Source organism: Podarcis raffonei, chromosome 4 (genome assembly GCF_027172205.1).
Source record: "Podarcis raffonei isolate rPodRaf1 chromosome 4, rPodRaf1.pri, whole genome shotgun sequence".
Taxonomy (NCBI): domain Eukaryota; kingdom Metazoa; phylum Chordata; class Lepidosauria; order Squamata; family Lacertidae; genus Podarcis; species Podarcis raffonei.
In genome coordinates, this window is record NC_070605.1 from 64,469,299 (window position 1) to 64,486,048 (window position 16,750).

At 53.8% G+C, this 16,750-nt stretch overlaps 1 protein-coding gene and 1 long non-coding RNA gene across 2 annotated transcripts; one reads left to right on the top strand and one right to left on the bottom strand.

The window, feature by feature from the left end:
* Positions 1–873: 873 nt before the first annotated feature.
* Positions 874–13,474, top strand: ARX (aristaless related homeobox). The gene is made up of 5 exons (XM_053387011.1): positions 874–1,306; positions 2,471–3,176; positions 6,052–6,097; positions 8,919–9,256; positions 12,702–13,474. Exons 1-5 carry the CDS (start codon positions 1,114–1,116, stop codon positions 12,940–12,942), a joined length of 1,524 nt encoding a protein of 507 aa, XP_053242986.1. The 5' UTR covers positions 874–1,113; the 3' UTR covers positions 12,943–13,474.
* A 14-nt stretch (positions 13,475–13,488) lies between these two features.
* Positions 13,489–15,769, bottom strand: LOC128413130 (uncharacterized). Its single transcript, XR_008330250.1, has 2 exons — positions 15,562–15,769; positions 13,489–14,175 (listed from the first exon to the last, which is right to left on the bottom strand). It is a non-coding gene; the product is annotated as an uncharacterized LOC128413130 (long non-coding RNA).
* Between the last annotated feature and the right edge of the window lie 981 nt (positions 15,770–16,750).

Here is a 16,750-nt window from a genome sequence, read left to right on the forward strand (position 1 = left end):
GTGCTGATGGGCTTTTCTGTACCAATTCACTTTAATCGTTTGATAAATCGAAATTTGTACGCAAAATGTGTTTCCACACGGGCCACCATTGCAAATTAATCTGTACCAATTTGTTAGTGAACGAACTTTTTCTGATAAACACTCTCATGTGTTTTTGATATTTCTCTGTAGCTACAGAGAGAGATCTGTATTTTTATACATGAATGAATGCGTGTGTGTGTACACACTCGATGTACAGATACTCCCACACACGTTCTGTATTAATGTTGCAATCCTAAACACACACTGTAAGGTTTATTGAACATAGTGGGACTTACTTCCAAGAAGTTCAGGACAGAAGTGCTCTGTGCTCTATTTAGGCAGGACTTGTATCAAAAATTATAGAGCTGCCTGATGAAGATCAGCACTAACGGAATGCAGTAATAATTAATCCAATTAATCCCTCACTAATTTAATAATGCCCAACAACCCACTTTTAAAACAAAAACAAAATTAGGGGAGGAGGGCTGTTTCTTGAATGGAACAGTAAATTATTTGGGAAGATCGGGACGAATATATGACATAGTTAAGACTCCGTTCCCTATATAATATAGTTACGACTATATAGTTTGGATTATTTGGGCTCATCGTCCCTGGAAGTGTCAAGTTGGCAGGAAACTTTTTCAAGGAAGAGGAGTTGAAGGAGATGACCTTCGCCAGATCCCTTCCTGTCCTTCAGCCCCAGCAAGGACGAGGTCTGGGCAGGGAAAGTTAGCCTGCCAACTTTTTGTCAAGCAACCCGTTCCCGTTCCCTGCCCCCTCCCCTCTCCGGATTCCGGACCGCGTTTTCCCCTTGGCTGGGAGCCGAAGGCTGCCCAGCCTCTGGAGAGAGCCAATCAGAGCGCGGCTCCCAGCACGTGGAGGAGAGGGAATCAAGAGCCAAGCTATTGCGGCTCAGGCGCTACACTTGTTCCCAGTGTCCTGGGCAGGAAGAGGGGCGACTTTGCCGGCGCTGCTGCCGTTGCCTGGTGGGGGGAGGGGTGCCAGCCCAGCCCGGAGCCCGGAGCCCACACGCGCCGCCACCCGGAGCCCGGCCAGGCGCGGCGGCGCGGGAGGGGCCAGCCAGCCCAAGCCATGAGCAACCAATACCAAGAGGAGAGCTGCTCCGAGAGGCCCGAATGCAAAAGTAAATCGCCAACTTTGCTCTCGTCCTACTGCATCGACAGCATCCTGGGCCGGAGGAGCCCGTGCAAGATGCGGCTGCTGGGAGCGGCGCCCAGCCTCGCGCCGCTGGCCGGCAGGATCGAGCAGGACAAGGCCGGCCAAGGTAAGCCCAGCCCAGGGGGGCAGAGGAAAGAGCAAGCGGGCCTGGCAGGCAACTTCGCTCCTCCGGGCAGCTCCAGCGAGCTCCGCGGAAGTCCTGCGCCCGGAGAGCGGGCCTAGAGCGCGGAGACCCCCTTGCAAGTGGCGTGGATGGGCGCGTGGGTCTGAGATGCAGGCGACCCACCGCCCAGGCGATCAGGAAGGTTAGGGGGCAGAAACGGACTGGGAGGAACTCCGCTTCCCCGCCACTCTTGGGGTCTCTTTTTTGGCTTGCCTCCCACCACCAGCTGCATCCCAGGCACGCCCGGGGTCGTGTTTAGCTTGCTTGGGGAGAAGGGGAGGTGGTGCCCCAAATGGAGGTCTCCTCTTCTTTTTGGGAGAGGGTGGGGTGAAGGAAGACAAGTAAGGGCGGCAAGTCAGCAGGTCCCTGGCGCGTATTTTCCGTTGCTGCTTCGGCGGCGCCTTTCCGCTGCCAGGCCTGCTTGGGAGGGCGAATAGATAGGGCGTCCTTTGGCGGGGCTCCGGGTTGTAAAGAAGTGGGGCTCGGGGTAGAATGTGTTTGGAGGGGACAGAGAAAAAGCACCCCCCAACACGCATATACAGAGTTTTAAAATATTTTAAACCTCTTTCTCTCCGGCCTTCCAATGCATGGGGATCTTCGGGTGCCGGCAGAGCCGCTGGAAAGGCTTTGACGAAGCCGACAGGTGTCAGATTGTCGGCTGGAGGAAGGGGACTTTTAAGGAACGCACTTAAAAGAATAGTAATGTTACTAAGTCAAGTGGTTGGAATAAAAACTAATGCAGAGAACAGTTAGCTTTTGCTTTCCTCCAGACACAATCCTCAAATTTATCTCTCCGTACATTTCCTACAGGGGTGGGTTTTGATAGAGCTTCCTCTGAAGGATTTTGGTCTCGGGACGGGAAAGGGAGACGTGGAGAGATGCGACCTGGTTTGGCAAAAATAATTGCAGCTGCCCGTCTAGAAAGTTGAAAGCATCTGGGCTAAATGGGGGGGGGGTTGTATTTACACCGGGGGCCCCCACGCACGGTCTGCCCTTTGCTTCGAGTCCCTAGATGCAGACGAAGGGTCCCCCGGCTGGGCGACAGTGAAACGTGCCCGGCCAGGTCGGTGATGGGTGCGTGTCTGTCTGTGTTCGTCTCCCCGGCAGGACCGGCCAAGGGCAGCCCGGGGGGCTTCGAGGCTGCCGAGTTGCACCTGCCGCCCAAGCTGCGCCGCCTCTACGGGCCCGGCGGGGGCCGGCTGCTGGCGAGGGCCGAGCGGGTAGAGGCGGGCGCCTCGTCCTGGGACTCGCTCAAGATCAGCCAGGCGCCGCAGGTCAGCATCAGCCGCAGCAAGTCGTACCGGGAAAACGCGCCCTTCCCGCGGGCCGCTGCCGCCCTCGACGAGCTGTCCAGCGGAGGAGGAGGCGGCGGCGGCGGCGGCCTCGACGGCAGGCCCGGCCGAGACGACGAGTTGCTGGACGACGAGGACGACGAGGATGACGACGACGACGAGGAGGAAGAGGCCGAGGAGCTGGACGAGGAGCTGGAGGACGACGAGGAGCTGCTGGCCGAGGCCAAGGAGGCCCGGCGGGCCGCAGGGGGCCCCGTCGGCGTCGTCGGGGGACCTGGCGCGGCGCCGGGGACGGAGGGCGCCGACGGCTGCTCTCCCAAGGAGGAGCTGCTGCTGCCCGTCGACGAGCTGGTGGAGGGCAAGGACGGCGAGGACAGCGTGTGCCTGTCGGCCGGCAGCGACTCCGAGGAGGGGCTGCTCAAGAGGAAGCAGCGCCGCTACCGCACCACCTTCACCAGCTACCAGCTGGAGGAGCTCGAGAGGGCCTTCCAGAAGACGCACTACCCGGACGTCTTCACCAGGTAGGTGGCGAGGCGGTTGCGGAGGGGAGGGGGCAGCTGCCCAACTTGGGGGTTCCGCGTGTCCCCAGGGCCCAAAGCGAGGTCAGCTGGCGCGGCTCCCCTGGCCCGCTCAAGTTAGACGGGGCTGGAAGGAGACAATAAGTATAAACTCTTAAGATTAAAATCGACGGAGTGGTGTCTGCGGGCAGAATCGGAAACCTTGGGACTTGGGGATAAATGTACACGACAAGAAGAAAAAGTGCGCGCGCCTGGGGATAACTTGGGAAGCTGTGGAACTGACGGGGTGGGATATGGTGGGAAATTCCCTTCTCCCCCGTTGTGTCCCAGGGCTTTATTCAATCCACTCCGCGTCCAGGAGAAAAAGTCATTCTTTTTTTGAGGTTCCCTCTCCTCAGAAGTCCAGACACCCCATCCTTAGGAGAGGAGGAGAGAGGGGCTTGTGTGGCTCAGCCCGAGTTCGCCGGCCAAGGACAGGTTAGAGGTGGGTTTTGGCCGCGTCTTTGTCAAACCCTCTCCGGGGTCTATTTTTGCCTTGATCCTCCGGCTAGTCTGTCGGGTATCAGTTTCAGCGCTCTCGGTGGAAGCTGGAGCGCTGCCCTGCCGCAGGGAAGCCCCGTGCGTATATATAGATAGATATAGTTTTGAAAAGATCAAAGTATTCCGCTTGAGAGGGCTAAAAATACGGGACGAGAATGGCAGCTTGCTTGGAAAGCTTTGGCAGAAGCCCCAAGCGCCCCAAGCGCCCGCCCGCCGGTTCAGGACGTTTCTGGGCACCGTCCAGAAAGAAAAAAGAAAAAGATTTTTTTAAAAGGAGGGGGGAGTCCGGAGGGAGAAAGTCATTCTGACCCACTGCCTTGCCTTGAGGTCTGCTCCTTACAGGGGTTTGAAGCAGAAGCGGGCACGCTTACTTTGAAAGGAACCGGGCTGTTCGGCTTCCCCTGAAGCGCTGTATCAGACGTGTATCAGGCTTGATCCGAATTAAAGCGGTGTCAAGTTGCATTTGCGCTTTCAAGGGGGAAATCCCTGCCTCCCGTTAACTAGAATCTGCTTGGGAGACGAACTTAATTGCAGTGAAAATGACAATAATGCAGATGCCCATTTTGTTTGCAAGTCTGTGCCTAAGTGGTTTGGTGGGTTTTTAATTTTTAAATCACTCGGTATCAGATCCTTTCCTTTCTTTGGATTCCCCCGTACTCCTAAAATGCTCCCATTTGCAATCCGGAGAAAAGGAGAGGAGAGCATAACGCTATTAACGGGGTTACGCTCTCAATCAGTAGGCGAATTTCGTTTTGAGCTGCAAAGCCTCTTCTGCGAGGAATTCCTTTTACCGCATCCGGATCCGAGAAGGGTCGCTTTCAGCAATATTTGTAGCAAAGGTTTTGCTATTTACCAAGAGGAAAGGAATTACTGATCCTCAGAATAAAGAGATTCGTTTTGGCTTCTTATTAAGAGCGACCCTAATTCCCTTCCATATTCTACCTCTCCTTGGGGCTGCAATCCGGTTCCCATTTTAACAGAGTAGCCCACTGAAGTCGGTGGGATTTACTTCCGAGGAGACCCACGTAACTCAGTTTATTGCACTGTTAAAGTCGTTAGCCAAGGCTCGCCTCACCTCTAATATGGGGGGTGGGGAAGAGTATTTCCGTAGAAATGGGATGGGAAGCAGCGTTTATTTCTTGGCACATTTGCTGGAATCTCCTTCGGAGCCAGCGGCATAAGACGCAGCTTCGCCGGCGTGGCGCAGGAAATCACCGGGATCCCCTTGCTTAGGAAACGGAACTGCCGGCTTGAGCGAAAGCTGCTGCCTCGCTTTGCCTCGCAGCCACTCAAGGCAACGGCTTGCCTAGGGAGCGCCCTTCCTCTGGAAGCCCGACCGGCGTATGCTCCGATTTCGCTCGGAAAGGTCTTTGAAGTGGAATGTGCCGGCTTAGGCTGGAGAGGTTTAGCCAGGCCGCTCCTCCCATGGCGCACATCGGGGCAGAGAGGCTTTGGTGCGGCCATCTCTGTGAGGAGCCAGACCCTCGGGCTGGAGATCTTTTTTTTTTTTAAGAAAAAGTTGGCAGTCTGGAGGAGCTGGGCAAGGGCGAGCTGGCTCTTCCGCTCCAGCCCGGCCAGGCTCCCTCTCTGGCCAGCGCGGCGCTTTTCTTCCTAACGGAGGGAGAGCCAATTATCCCGGGAGCTCTCATATTCGAGGTAAACAGATTATAAGCAGTTTTCTAACATAGTAATGGTTTCCGATTTGCCTTAATTGTTGCAATAATAATCGCAATGAAGGGCTCGCGTTGCAGCTCAAAGGATCTCCTCTGTGCCGCGGCGCGGCGTTTGGAGGGGGGAGCCTTGCTCCGGCGCGCGGGGCTGCGGGCCTTGGCCGGGGTCGCGGCCCTTCCCAGCAGACTGTCAAAGCCCCCGCTCGCAAGTTTTCCTCTTTTCACTTCCTCCAAACATTTTCCCCTTCGTAACAACAACGGGGGTTGGGGGTTGGGGGGGACAGGAACACGCAGATCAAAACAAGAAACTTGGGAGTTTTTTCCCCCTAGTCTGCTTTGTGCACCCGATTTCAAGCTAGCCTTCTCAGGATGTGGAGAGTGAAACGCTTCCTGGTTTGGGATATTATTATTTTTTGCGGGGAGTGGGGGTGTTGGGGGCATTTCGGGGCGATCCAACGTCAGTGCCAGTAGGAACTGGAACGAAGGGCAGGAAACTGGCCTTGTTTGGGGCTTTGCATGTGGATGGCTCTCCCCTATATGGGCAAAGAAGGAAGGAGTAGTAGTAGCCTTCACCAAGGCGGTGAGCCGCGGGACCCTTTCTTTCCCGCTACCCCGCTTCACAGGGCCTCACCTGAGCGTGTGTCTTCTTGTGCTTGTTTCCCTCCCAGGGAGGAGCTGGCGATGCGCCTGGATCTGACCGAAGCCAGAGTGCAGGTGAGTCCAGGGACAGCTGCGATGGGGACTGGGAGCGCTCTCTCGGCGGGCTTGGGGTCCCCGCAGGTGGGGGGGGGAGAGGAAATATTGTTTAAGACCCTTGAACCCAAACAGGCGCTCGCTCCTTCTCTCCTCCCCCCGCACCCCCAAATTAAGACCAAACGCTGGGTGATGGGTGCCAGTCTGCCCTTTCCCTCGTTGAAACCAGTTAATTTCGTTCCGGGTGCCCCCAGCAGCTTTCCTTCTGCCCCCTTCCCACCCCCAGCCCGATGAAAGAACTAGCTGTGGTTGTCAGCCCAACGCAGCGCGAAGCAGGTATTTGCCTGCGCTCTCAAATGGCCCATCGGGCCTCCATCAAAGGGCACTTTGGCGCTCGGGCAAACAGGGAGGGGCTGTTTGGTTTCCTCTCCGCTTGGCCCGAAGAGAGTCAGCTAATGCTATTTGATTTCCTCGATTTTGTTTTTGGCTCGACGGTGCAATGCTATTAGAAGGTGTTTGCTCCCCCACCCCGAGCCCGGAGGCTACGCAGCGCGGAGAGCCAGGCGCTCCACTCGCCCCTCTTCGGCCAACCCCCCGACAGATGGCGGCGGCCTTTTGCCTCCGCGCAAATCACTTTACACTGAAAGTCAAGCGCGGCGAAAGCATCATAAATTCCATATGGCTCATTTAATACACAACAGCTTCTCGCATTAGAGGGGCTAATGAAGAGCCCGGTCCCCTCCTTTCTGTTGACACATTTCTCCATTGTCAAACAGAGATGTGACAGCAAATCAGGATTTTCAGCTCAGGGGAATGAGTCGTGGGAAAGTTAAATAACTAAGAGAGAGACAGAGACAACCCCCCTTTTCTTTCTCGCCCTCCCTTCCCTCCCTATTCAGTGGAGAAGATGTAATTAAGGGGAATATGAATTATTAGAGCCCCTCGGTTTACCTTTGGGTGTACTCAAACTTATTAATTCAATAAGAGAGGGGGAATTTGCAGTGGGGCCAAGTTGCTAATTGAGTTGGAAACGGAAAAGACGCGCCGAGACGCCACGTTTGCCGTTGCCTTGAGCCGCAGCTCCTAGGCTGGCTGCGCTGGGACCTTCCTAGAGGCGAGAGGAGCAACACAAACGAGAAGATGGTCCCGGTCTCCCTGCCCCCCTCCCCCCGAATATGCGCCTCTCTTTCTCATTTTCCCCAACCTATTTCCAAATAATTGCCTCCTATGGAAGCCGAGGCTACAATCCTATTATATACCCTCACCTGGGAGTAAATCCCATTGAACTCGGTGAGATTTACTTCTGAGCATACACCTATGGGATAGCATTGTCCATCTGTTTAGATTTTAGAAAGTAGCCCTCCCATTTTTATTCCGTTTCCAAATTTGGAGAGGGATATATTTTCGGTAGTATTTCAGTGCTTTGGCTCTAAAACTGGAGAAAGATGTCGATGGCTGATATCAATATATAGAAAATCCCTCCCTGTTTTTATTAATAACTAGGAAAGGGGAGGGAAGCTTGTTTATTGCTGCCCCTTTTGCTTTTCATCTCCCCCAGCTGAAAAGGCCAGAGCTCTTTGCAAAATGTGAGCGTTCTCCCCGAGAACGGCTCTGGTGGCGGCTCTGAGTGTGGGTGGCTGCGGAGATGGCGTAATAACCACAATAATAATAATGAAAAATAATTTCCACGGACTGGGAAATTAGCGTTAGAGCCTTTTAAGTGCCGCTAAGAAGGCATGGGTTTAAAATTGTCATAAAGGAAAACATGATGTTTAGCGTGTGTGGCTGGCGAAAACATTCAACTGTCTGTCAAACAGTGGAGTTGAGAAAAGGCGGGGTGTGTAGGGGGGGAGAACCCGCTGAAAAGGCTGTATACGTGGAAGCTTTTGAAGAAAATAGGAGAACATTAGGCGAGGTTGCTTGAATGCAGTCGCATTGGTTGTATTATGTATTATGAAGGTGCGTCTTACAGAAAGGCAACCGCTTAAGAAGGAGCTGTTGCGTATGTTTCTACCTGTAGCCCAGGAAGCCCAGCCTAGTCAGAGCCTGCTCAAGCTGATCGATCACTCCCGTTAAGAATAAATAGATCTATATTAAGCCTGCCTTGGCCAGGCCAAGGGCTGGATCCACTTTAAGGTCACCACCAGATATGAGCGAAACAAGATGCGTTTAATTATTGTCTTTATTTCCAATAGGGCACCATCTATTTGCATGGCGCTTTTACAGATTCCCAGGGACGGGGGGCGGGGGAGAGAGGCAGGTCTCTGCCAGCGAGGAGCTTGCCGTCTAAATTTCTACCGTGAGGGGGACACTAAGGAAGACGGGGAGAAAACTGATTTGTGATGTCACTGTCACGTAGTTCTGTCCCATTTTGGGTCTCCATGCTCAGCAGTGAAACTTCCCACCCCTCTGCTCAAACCATTTGCTTCGACATCCTCGCCCACCGATCTGGCAGGCACGAAAGACATGGAGGAAAGGCAAAATGGGGTCTGGGCGCAGAGAAGTGGGCGCTCTTTTGCCAAGCCAGAGGCCCTTGCTTCCCTTTCCCCTTGCTTCCCTTTCCTCTATGGGCCTCTCCCTGGGTAGGAGCGCTGGGTAGTTTCAGACGATGCCTGCTCCAGAACCGCCACGGAAGCCCGAAGATGTGCGCTGCGCTTAGGCCCAGGTCCCCCGACGGCCTTGGCGCCGAAGCGAGCGCTGGGCCTTCCCTGAGGAGAAGGAGGAGGGGGGAGAGGAGGCGTCGTCGTCGTCGTCTCTGGGCTGCCGAGGAGCCGCGAGGGCCGCGCTTGACTAACCGCCTTGCCCCCCTCCCCACCCCCTTGTTTTATGTTTTGGCTTCCAGGTCTGGTTCCAGAACCGGAGAGCCAAATGGCGGAAGAGGGAAAAGGCCGGCGCCCAGAGCCACCCGCCCGGCCTGCCTTTCCCCGGGCCCCTGTCGGCGTCTCACCCGCTCAGTCCCTACCTTGATGCTAGTCCTTTCCCTCCTCACCACCCAGCTCTCGACTCCGCCTGGACAGCCGCCGCCGCAGCCGCTGCAGCCGCCGCCGCCTTCCCCAGCCTGCCGCCTCCTCCTCCCGGCTCGGCAGCTCTGCCCCCCGGCGGGACCCCGCTAGGCCTCAGCACTTTCCTGGGAGCGGCCGTGTTCCGACACCCGGCCTTCATCAGCCCCGCCTTCGGCAGGTAAACTTGAAGCAGGCGCGGCCTAAACCTCTCCCCCCCCCTCCCCACGCTGTCAATGAGCAGACCGTTACCGATGCGCGCACGTGCCGCGGCGGGGCTTCCTCCCGAGTGCGCATGCGTCGGAGTCAAAGTGGGCGGGGCGTCAAGGGAATCCTGAGGGTGGGAACGGCGAAGGCAAATCTTGGCCTGCCTGGTATTATAAAGATTTGGGCGCGGGTTGTGCGCTGAGGGCCCCGCGCGTGAAGGTGCAGCGGTGCTTCTGAAGGCACGAGAAGGGAGAGTGGCTCTGTCTCCCACAGGACTAGATCATGGGCCATTCATTGGCCTCATCCAGCAGGCTCTGTCTGGTCGTGTTCTAGACCTGGCGCAGGAGTGGTGGAACTTTTTCTGCTTCAAAACTTCAAGGGATCTGAGACGCTTCCCGCTCAGACCTGCAGAAGTTCCTTTCAGTGTTCTCTGGGCCTAACTCCAGCACTTATGGGCTTGGTGGCGCTGGAGAGGTTCCTCCCTTGTGCTGACAACAAGGACCTAAAGATGTCCATGCGTGGACAGGATGCAATAGTTCAGTCGCTTTGCTTCTGGGTTGCAAGTATAGTTCCCCAGTCTTTAGAATATGGAATTCGTATGAGTTGGGAATAATAATAATAATAATGATGATGATGATGATGATGATGTGTGCAAAGCTCATGGTACCCTCCTGTTCCCTAAATGGATAGAGATAACTTTAAAGGAAAAGGCCAGTCACTGGCATTTGCATTTAGACCATGATCTTAAGCACACTGGCTGGAAGGTACTCGTAAGATTTTCTTCTAGCTAGATCGCTTGGCCACATAATATTATTTAGGTGATTGGATGACAGTCCGTTTATTAGAATAATCTTAACTTTTAAAATGGTCTACGTGCGTTTTAACACATTCATTTTACCTTTCATCTTTGTTGATACTGTATTTGATCCCACACTAAATAGTCACAGAAAGGCATAAAATGAAATCGAGAAAGGGGTTTAAAAAATGAATAAAGACAACTTAAATCCACTGAAAAGTCACAGCAGTGACTAGAGATATAGGCTATCTAGTTTACACCTGAACGGAAAACCAGGCTTGTTAGTCAAGGATGAAATAAAATAAATGATACTGCAGCTACCTTTCTTTAAACAATAACCAAACAATTAATTTAAAGAAGTCAATAGGTAATTATAAAGAGACAAAAAAGCATTGTCGGGATTTATGGAAGCCGGAGAGAGGTTGAAAATGGAAGGGCAAAAGAACTGCAGTGATGTCTCTACTGATGAGAACAAAGAAGATTCATCGCAGGCGAGACGCCACTTAACACAATTATGTGTTGGAGGAGGGTTGGGGAAAATCCAAGTAAAATTTAGTTTTGTGTGGTGGGGGAACGCGAGAGCCGCCCAGCTACAACGAAAGCGTTTCTGCCTTTCCCCTAAGCCCCCGAGTGACTCAATTTCCCTCAAGGCAGGCAGGCGGCTACGGGGCTGTCACGCCCCCTACTTGCCGCTGTGATTCTACACTTGGAGCGCTTCTCTCTGGCTGCATCAGCCGGAGCCTTTGCGCTACCTCCCCTTGCGCCCCCCATCAGATTGAAAAATGAGTTGTAAAATGCTTACTAAACTGCCTGGCTAATAGGCTGTGCGATCAAAATAGGCAGGCGACGAAAAAAGAGAGCGAGGAAGTAGTGAAGGGAGCAGAAGAGGAAAGCAGACTTTCCTCCTCGCGCTTCCATCTTGCTCTAAAAATGCAAAGTTTTTAGGAAAGCGTTTCACCTTCCATAGAAACTGCCTTCTGAAAAGCCAAGCCACTGTGCATATAGGGTTTCCCTTTTTGCTATTTGTTTTTTTTTTAAAAAAAACACCCTCGGAAATCGTAGCCTATAAGAGAGCAGCAAAATGCAGACCGCCCCACTTCAGAGCTGAGCTGCGCGAAGAATTTCAGGAGCAGAGATCGGGGAACCCCCCTCCCCGCGCCCAAGTAATCCTCCCCAAGGCCCTCCCCGCGCCAGCCAGCCAGCCAGCCCGCAGTCCGGGAGCTTAGGCGGCTCCGGGCTTAGTATGTAGCCCCTGTTGCCTTCCAGGCCCACAGTTCAATTCCTAGCCGGGATGATGTCAATAATCACCTCCTTGGTTAATGGAGAGTCTGTATATCTCTACGTGCCAGTCAAGGGGGTCAGTTGCTCTCTTCAGAGCGGCTGCTCCGGGGAGAGGTAAGGAAGGAAAACTAGAGGGGAAGGCATTTCCAAGATTGTGTCATTGAGCCGGGATGCTAGGGTTGCCGGAGAATAATTGGCATTCCACTGTGCGGAAATCCACAGGGACGACGCGCCCTGCTGGGCGTGGGCATCCGCCCCGCGAAGGAGCCGAGCGGCAGACACCGCTTCGGGCATCCAGGACCTCTAATAAGGCGGGCCGAGGAAAGTATAGACATCGGAAGGGCAAGGGGAGGGGCGCCCGAGAAGCGAACGTGAAGGACAAGGGGAAAGAGCCCGCGGAGGCAGCGTAAAGAACCACCGCTGTAGCTTGGGGGAGATGAAAGGGACAGGAGAGGAGAGGGAAACTTCAGCGGGGAGAAAAGCCATCACCTAAAAGTCTCGATTGTTACTATTATTTATTATTAGTAATAGTTTTTAAAAAATTATTCTTCTCTCTGATCACAGTATAAGTCGCAGGCTCAAGCGTCTGCTGCCAGCGAGCTCCTGTCACTAGCAAATGGGAGAGGATTAAGCGCCTTACAGACAATCTCGTTGACTAGGCGTTTCTCTGGTTTATGCTGCCCCGAGAAGGGCCGCGAGTAGAAACCGGCCAGACCTTAAGCTTGGAAAACCCGGGATTCGAATCGAGGCCCGGGAGGGAACAGAGGCGGGACCTTGTTTTGCACACCGCCCCGGGATCCAGACAGGGTGAAGGGCGGTATAAATGCACTGATCAAATACATAAAGAGCATGCGGCTGTTGCAACATTTGCCCGGGTCGGGATTGGCCACTCTTTCACTCGCAGCCCTATAATTCTGGGGTAGCCAACTTGACGCGCCCCATAAAGTTATGGAACGATAAAGCCCATGAGCCCCCAGGCAACGGCTGAGAAGCAGTAGTGGGAATTGTAGTCTCAATTGTATGCGGAGGGCCCCGGGTTGAGCTCTCTCCGCCTTAAATTGAATAAGCGGAAGTTGAGGGTCCTCCGGAGGCCTGTTTCCTTGCCTTTGAAAGTGGGTTTGCCATTGAATGGACTACAACGCCCATGAGCCACGCTCCCTGGGCCTGATGGGAGCTGGAGTCCAGCAGGCCCGTTTTAAAAGCAGCCTGACTCGGATGATGCAATGTAGGCGCGCTTTTTTAGTGACACGGGGTTCCGGGGGTTTCGCCTGGTCGCCATCCCCTGGGCCTCGTACTGTCAGCTCGGCCCTGACCGCCCGGCCTGTGTCCTCTTGGCTTGCAGGCTCTTCTCCACCATGGCCCCGCTGACGAGCGCGTCCACCGCGGCCGCCCTGCTGCGCCAGCCGGCCCCGAGCGTGGAGAGCGCCGTGCAGTCGGGCGGCCTCTCGGATCCGGCCACGGCGGCAGCGGACCGGCGCGCTTCCAGCATCGCGGCGCTGCGGTTGAAGGCCAAGGAGCACGCGGCGCAGTTGACGCAGCTCAACATCCTCCCCGGGAACAGCACGGGCAAAGAGGTGTGCTAAGCAGCCCCGACGGGGCGGGGCGAGGCCGGCCAGAGATCGCCTGGCGGAGGAGCGAAACCCAAGACCAAAACGGGAGAGCGAGAAGCAGACAGACACATACAAAGAGAGACCGAGAATCCGCGGCGGGGAGCTTCTCCTCCGGTCCGGTACTCGGAGCAAGCGGGGCTCCTGCTTTTCATGCTTCCCTCGGGCCATTCAGCAGAAGCTCCTTGGCTGGGACTACCCCACGCACCCGCCCCCCCTTCCCCAATGTCATTCCGTTTCTTGAACGCCCAAGTACATCCCAAGGAGGAGAAAGGAGAGAGGACCTTTTGGAGCGGGGCGCGTGGGCAGGTACGACGTGGCGGCGCAGCCCACGCCCCCCTCTCTCCCTTCGCCACATCTAGTCTTGTCACCCTGGGCCGATCTTAAGAGGAGCTTTGGGAGGACGTCGAAACCAAGGATGCTGCTTGGGCCAGGCCAAAAGGAAGCCAATGATGCGATGCTGTGTTAAAACGAACCGGTGCACTTAATAAGGCAAAGGGGGATCGGGGAGAGAGTCTGGTCTTTTTCTTTCTTTTCTTTTCTTTTTTTGTCTGTGTGTGGAGGGGTCCTCCTATCATCACACCAACCAAGGGTTTTATAGCAAACCAAAGGGAAAAATAACAGTGCTAGAATATGGACTGTTTTAAAAAAAAGAAGTCACTAAACTGTGATGCTCTGTACATACCATTGTTATTAAAAAAAATAAGAAAAAGCAAAAAAAAAAAGAAACACAGCAACCCAGAGCTTTGTATATTTGAAATGTTATATAACAATTGCACTCCGTGTAGTGTTTGTACAAGTTTGTCATTTCTGTAGATCCTTACTGTGTTGTAGATATCATAGGGTCCCTAGACAAATATTTATGTACAAACCCTTTATTTAACTTATTAACTGTAGAGGTTCCTGAAACCAGAGAGAGAGAGAGAGAAAGGGAAAGAGAGTCTTTTGGAGAGAGAGACAGGGCGTCGTCGGTACAGTGCTTTTGTGTAATGTTGTTATTGCTCTCACTTTCCCTTGCGACCAAGTGGAAAAGTGTCACCCATAGAAAATAAAATATATATATATACATTTATGAAGAATTTGAAAAGATACCTGGAGATGCAGTGTCATTGGAAGTAAATTGTGCTTCATCACCAAGGTGGGGGAGGGCTAGGGTACCAAGGACTTGATTGAACTCTCCAGCTTTACAGATATTTGTCTGATAGATGCCTAAAAAAATATGTAAACGGAAAAAATGAAAAGATTTTATTACTTTCACAAGCTTTCTAGCCAATATTATTTTTCCCCTAACCCAAATTGGTTTTAATGTTAAAAGACACTACCCCTTTCCCAACCTGGTGCCCTCATGGGAGCTGTAGTCCAAAATATCTGGAGAGCACCAGGATGTGGAAAACTGGCCTAGGCACAGGCTGACAGCTGTGGGCAGGTAACAGGTTGGCAGCACAAATCTTTTCCGTATCTACTGGGAATTCAATCCCACTGAGCTCATTGGGGCTTTCTGGGTGTAGGATTGTAGCCTATGTCCATTTCCCAGGGAATGACAACAGAGGAGACTGACTGATGAGTAAACCTAGGGTGACACTGCAAGGCTGCTCATTCTGTGCACACTTAGACTGGGAGCAAACCTCCGGGGCAGAATTGTGTGCTGTAAAGCTGCAGTGCTGTGCCCTCTACCCTGAAGGTAATCCTCATGGAACACCGTACTGACTTCCGAGTAAAAGCACGCAGGATCCTTCTGTACAAAAAAGGGGGTGGCGGTAGCGCATCTGCGCCATTTCATTCTTCTGATGGCCAAGATGGTTTGGTTCCTTATCTGACCAGATCAGGCGACTCGCCTCGACCTCTCTTTTCTTTCCCGCTGCCTAAAGCAACAGGAATCCCGAATGTTGCACACTGGCTTTGCATGTGGCGTCCTCTTTACTGGGTCAAGGCGAGCAGCTGTCTTCTCACGGCCATTTCCAGAGAAGCGGGCGGGCGGGGGAAGGGACAGGGAAGGTGCTGCAACTCCGCTGCTCCAGCCAGAGAAGGTGAAAGAGAGAGAGGGAGATCGTGCTAGACCAGAGGGTGGGAGCCTCGGTGGTATCCTGTACCGGACCACCTAGGTTGGGGGTGGGCTTGCCAGGCGGAGCTGGTGGCGATGGTGCGCTCTTCCACCGGATCACTTCTCGACTGGTGATCCGGTGGGCGAGATCCCCGGCGTCCAAGCCTCCCTCCTGCAGGCGAGGTGGGGCTGGGACTGGGGCGAGGCCTTGGCTTCCGGCTTGGAAAAAGAAAGCCAGGTCCGGGCCGCGTTGCTGCTTTGGTGTGCGCACCGACGAGTCTCTCTCCCTGTCTGTCTGCTCCCTCCCTCCTTCCCTTCCTCTCTCTCTCTCTGCGCCTCGGATTTGGCGCTGAGCGGCGGAGGCAGCTGCTGCCGGGCTCTCCTGCGCGCCCGCGCCCCCTTCTCCGCCGGCCGCCTGATCCCTCCTTTGGCGAGCCGTTTCTCGTCCCCTCTCAGTTGACCCTGCCATGGAGCAGAAGCAAATCGCGTGAAATTACCTCCGAGGATTACATCGCCGGGCCATTGAAAGCCCCCCTCGCCCCTGGTTTACAAACCTCCTAATCCCGTGTCATTCGGCGGCTGCAAACAAACCCCGAGCGAAAGGCCCCCTATTTAGGCTTCCCAGCTGGGTCGGGGGGCGCTTGGGCGACGGCGATTTCTCTCTTGCTTGCTTGCTCGCTCGCGCGGGCTTTTTCTTTTCAAGGGAGCCCCGGACTTCCTGCGAGCTCCCCTATATATATATAAATATATATATATTTAAGAGGTGGGGGTGGGATAGCACGCCTGACAAGGCCTCAAAGCCGCCCCAGAAGCCCACGACCTTTTCCTCCCCTGAAAGCTGGGCTGCCCTGGGAAAAAAAGGACGGGACCCACCACCAGAAGCTCGCCTGGCGGATGGCTGAGGTGTTCTCGTTTTCATCCAGCTGTGAAGATCTGCTCATTAATGGAAGCCGCCTTTGGCGCCAAAGAAGTGAGGGAGGCTCCCCCGCAGCCAAGCCTTCCCTCGAACCCGAACCCTCATTTCACTTCTTCTGTTTAAGAATAACAAAATGACAGCCGAAGCTGGACCAGGCTGGCTAGAAACCTCAAATTGCATCCCCCGCGCCCTTTTTCTTGAACATCCTGTGGGAGGTGTATTCCCCCTCCCCTCACACGAGGCAGCATCTTGGGCTGCAAACAGCAGGAGTGGCTCCTAATCACGGTATTGTTTTCTTCAGCCGTGAGGAGTGGATGTGGCAGTGCTGTTTCACATTCGTTGATCTGGTGGACTAGCTAAGACAATCCGTCCCTAAATATGGGTGGGACTGCATTCAACTACCGAGCATCCTGCAAAATTCTGTGCATGGGATGTTCACTCAAATTTTGTATGATGAAGCTGGCTTTATGTAGACATACATAGCGCAACCCAACCTAACAACTGTGCTAATGCGCAAGGGGGAATCTAAAGTTGAGGTTACTAGATCACAATGCACCCAGGCTTCTCCAGTCTGTAAGAGAGTCCAGTTTACCCACCAGAGGAGGAATGTGGGCTGATGTTTCCACAAGATGACTCTTCTGGAAGACTTCTGAGATAGGATGGCAAAGGCCTGGCAGGTGGATTCTCCTCCCTTCAGTTCACACTCACACACAGTGGGCTCTTCAGCATGTTTGTTTTTATGAACCCACTGCAGTTCTTCCAAATAACCATACATTTAACTGACAGCATCTTATACACATATATATTTTGGAGTGTAAAAAAACCCA

Bases quoted from the DNA above. Each gene is read 5' to 3' on its own strand.
- ARX (XM_053387011.1), top strand. From the start codon at position 1,114: ATGAGCAACCAATACCAAGAGGAGAGCTGCTCCGAGAGGCCCGAATGC. The intron at 1,307-2,470 runs GTAAGCCCAGCC...TCTCCCCGGCAG, and splicing joins GCAGGACAAGGCCGGCCAAG to GACCGGCCAAGGGCAGCCCG. The intron at 9,257-12,701 runs GTAAACTTGAAG...CTTGGCTTGCAG, and splicing joins ATCAGCCCCGCCTTCGGCAG to GCTCTTCTCCACCATGGCCC.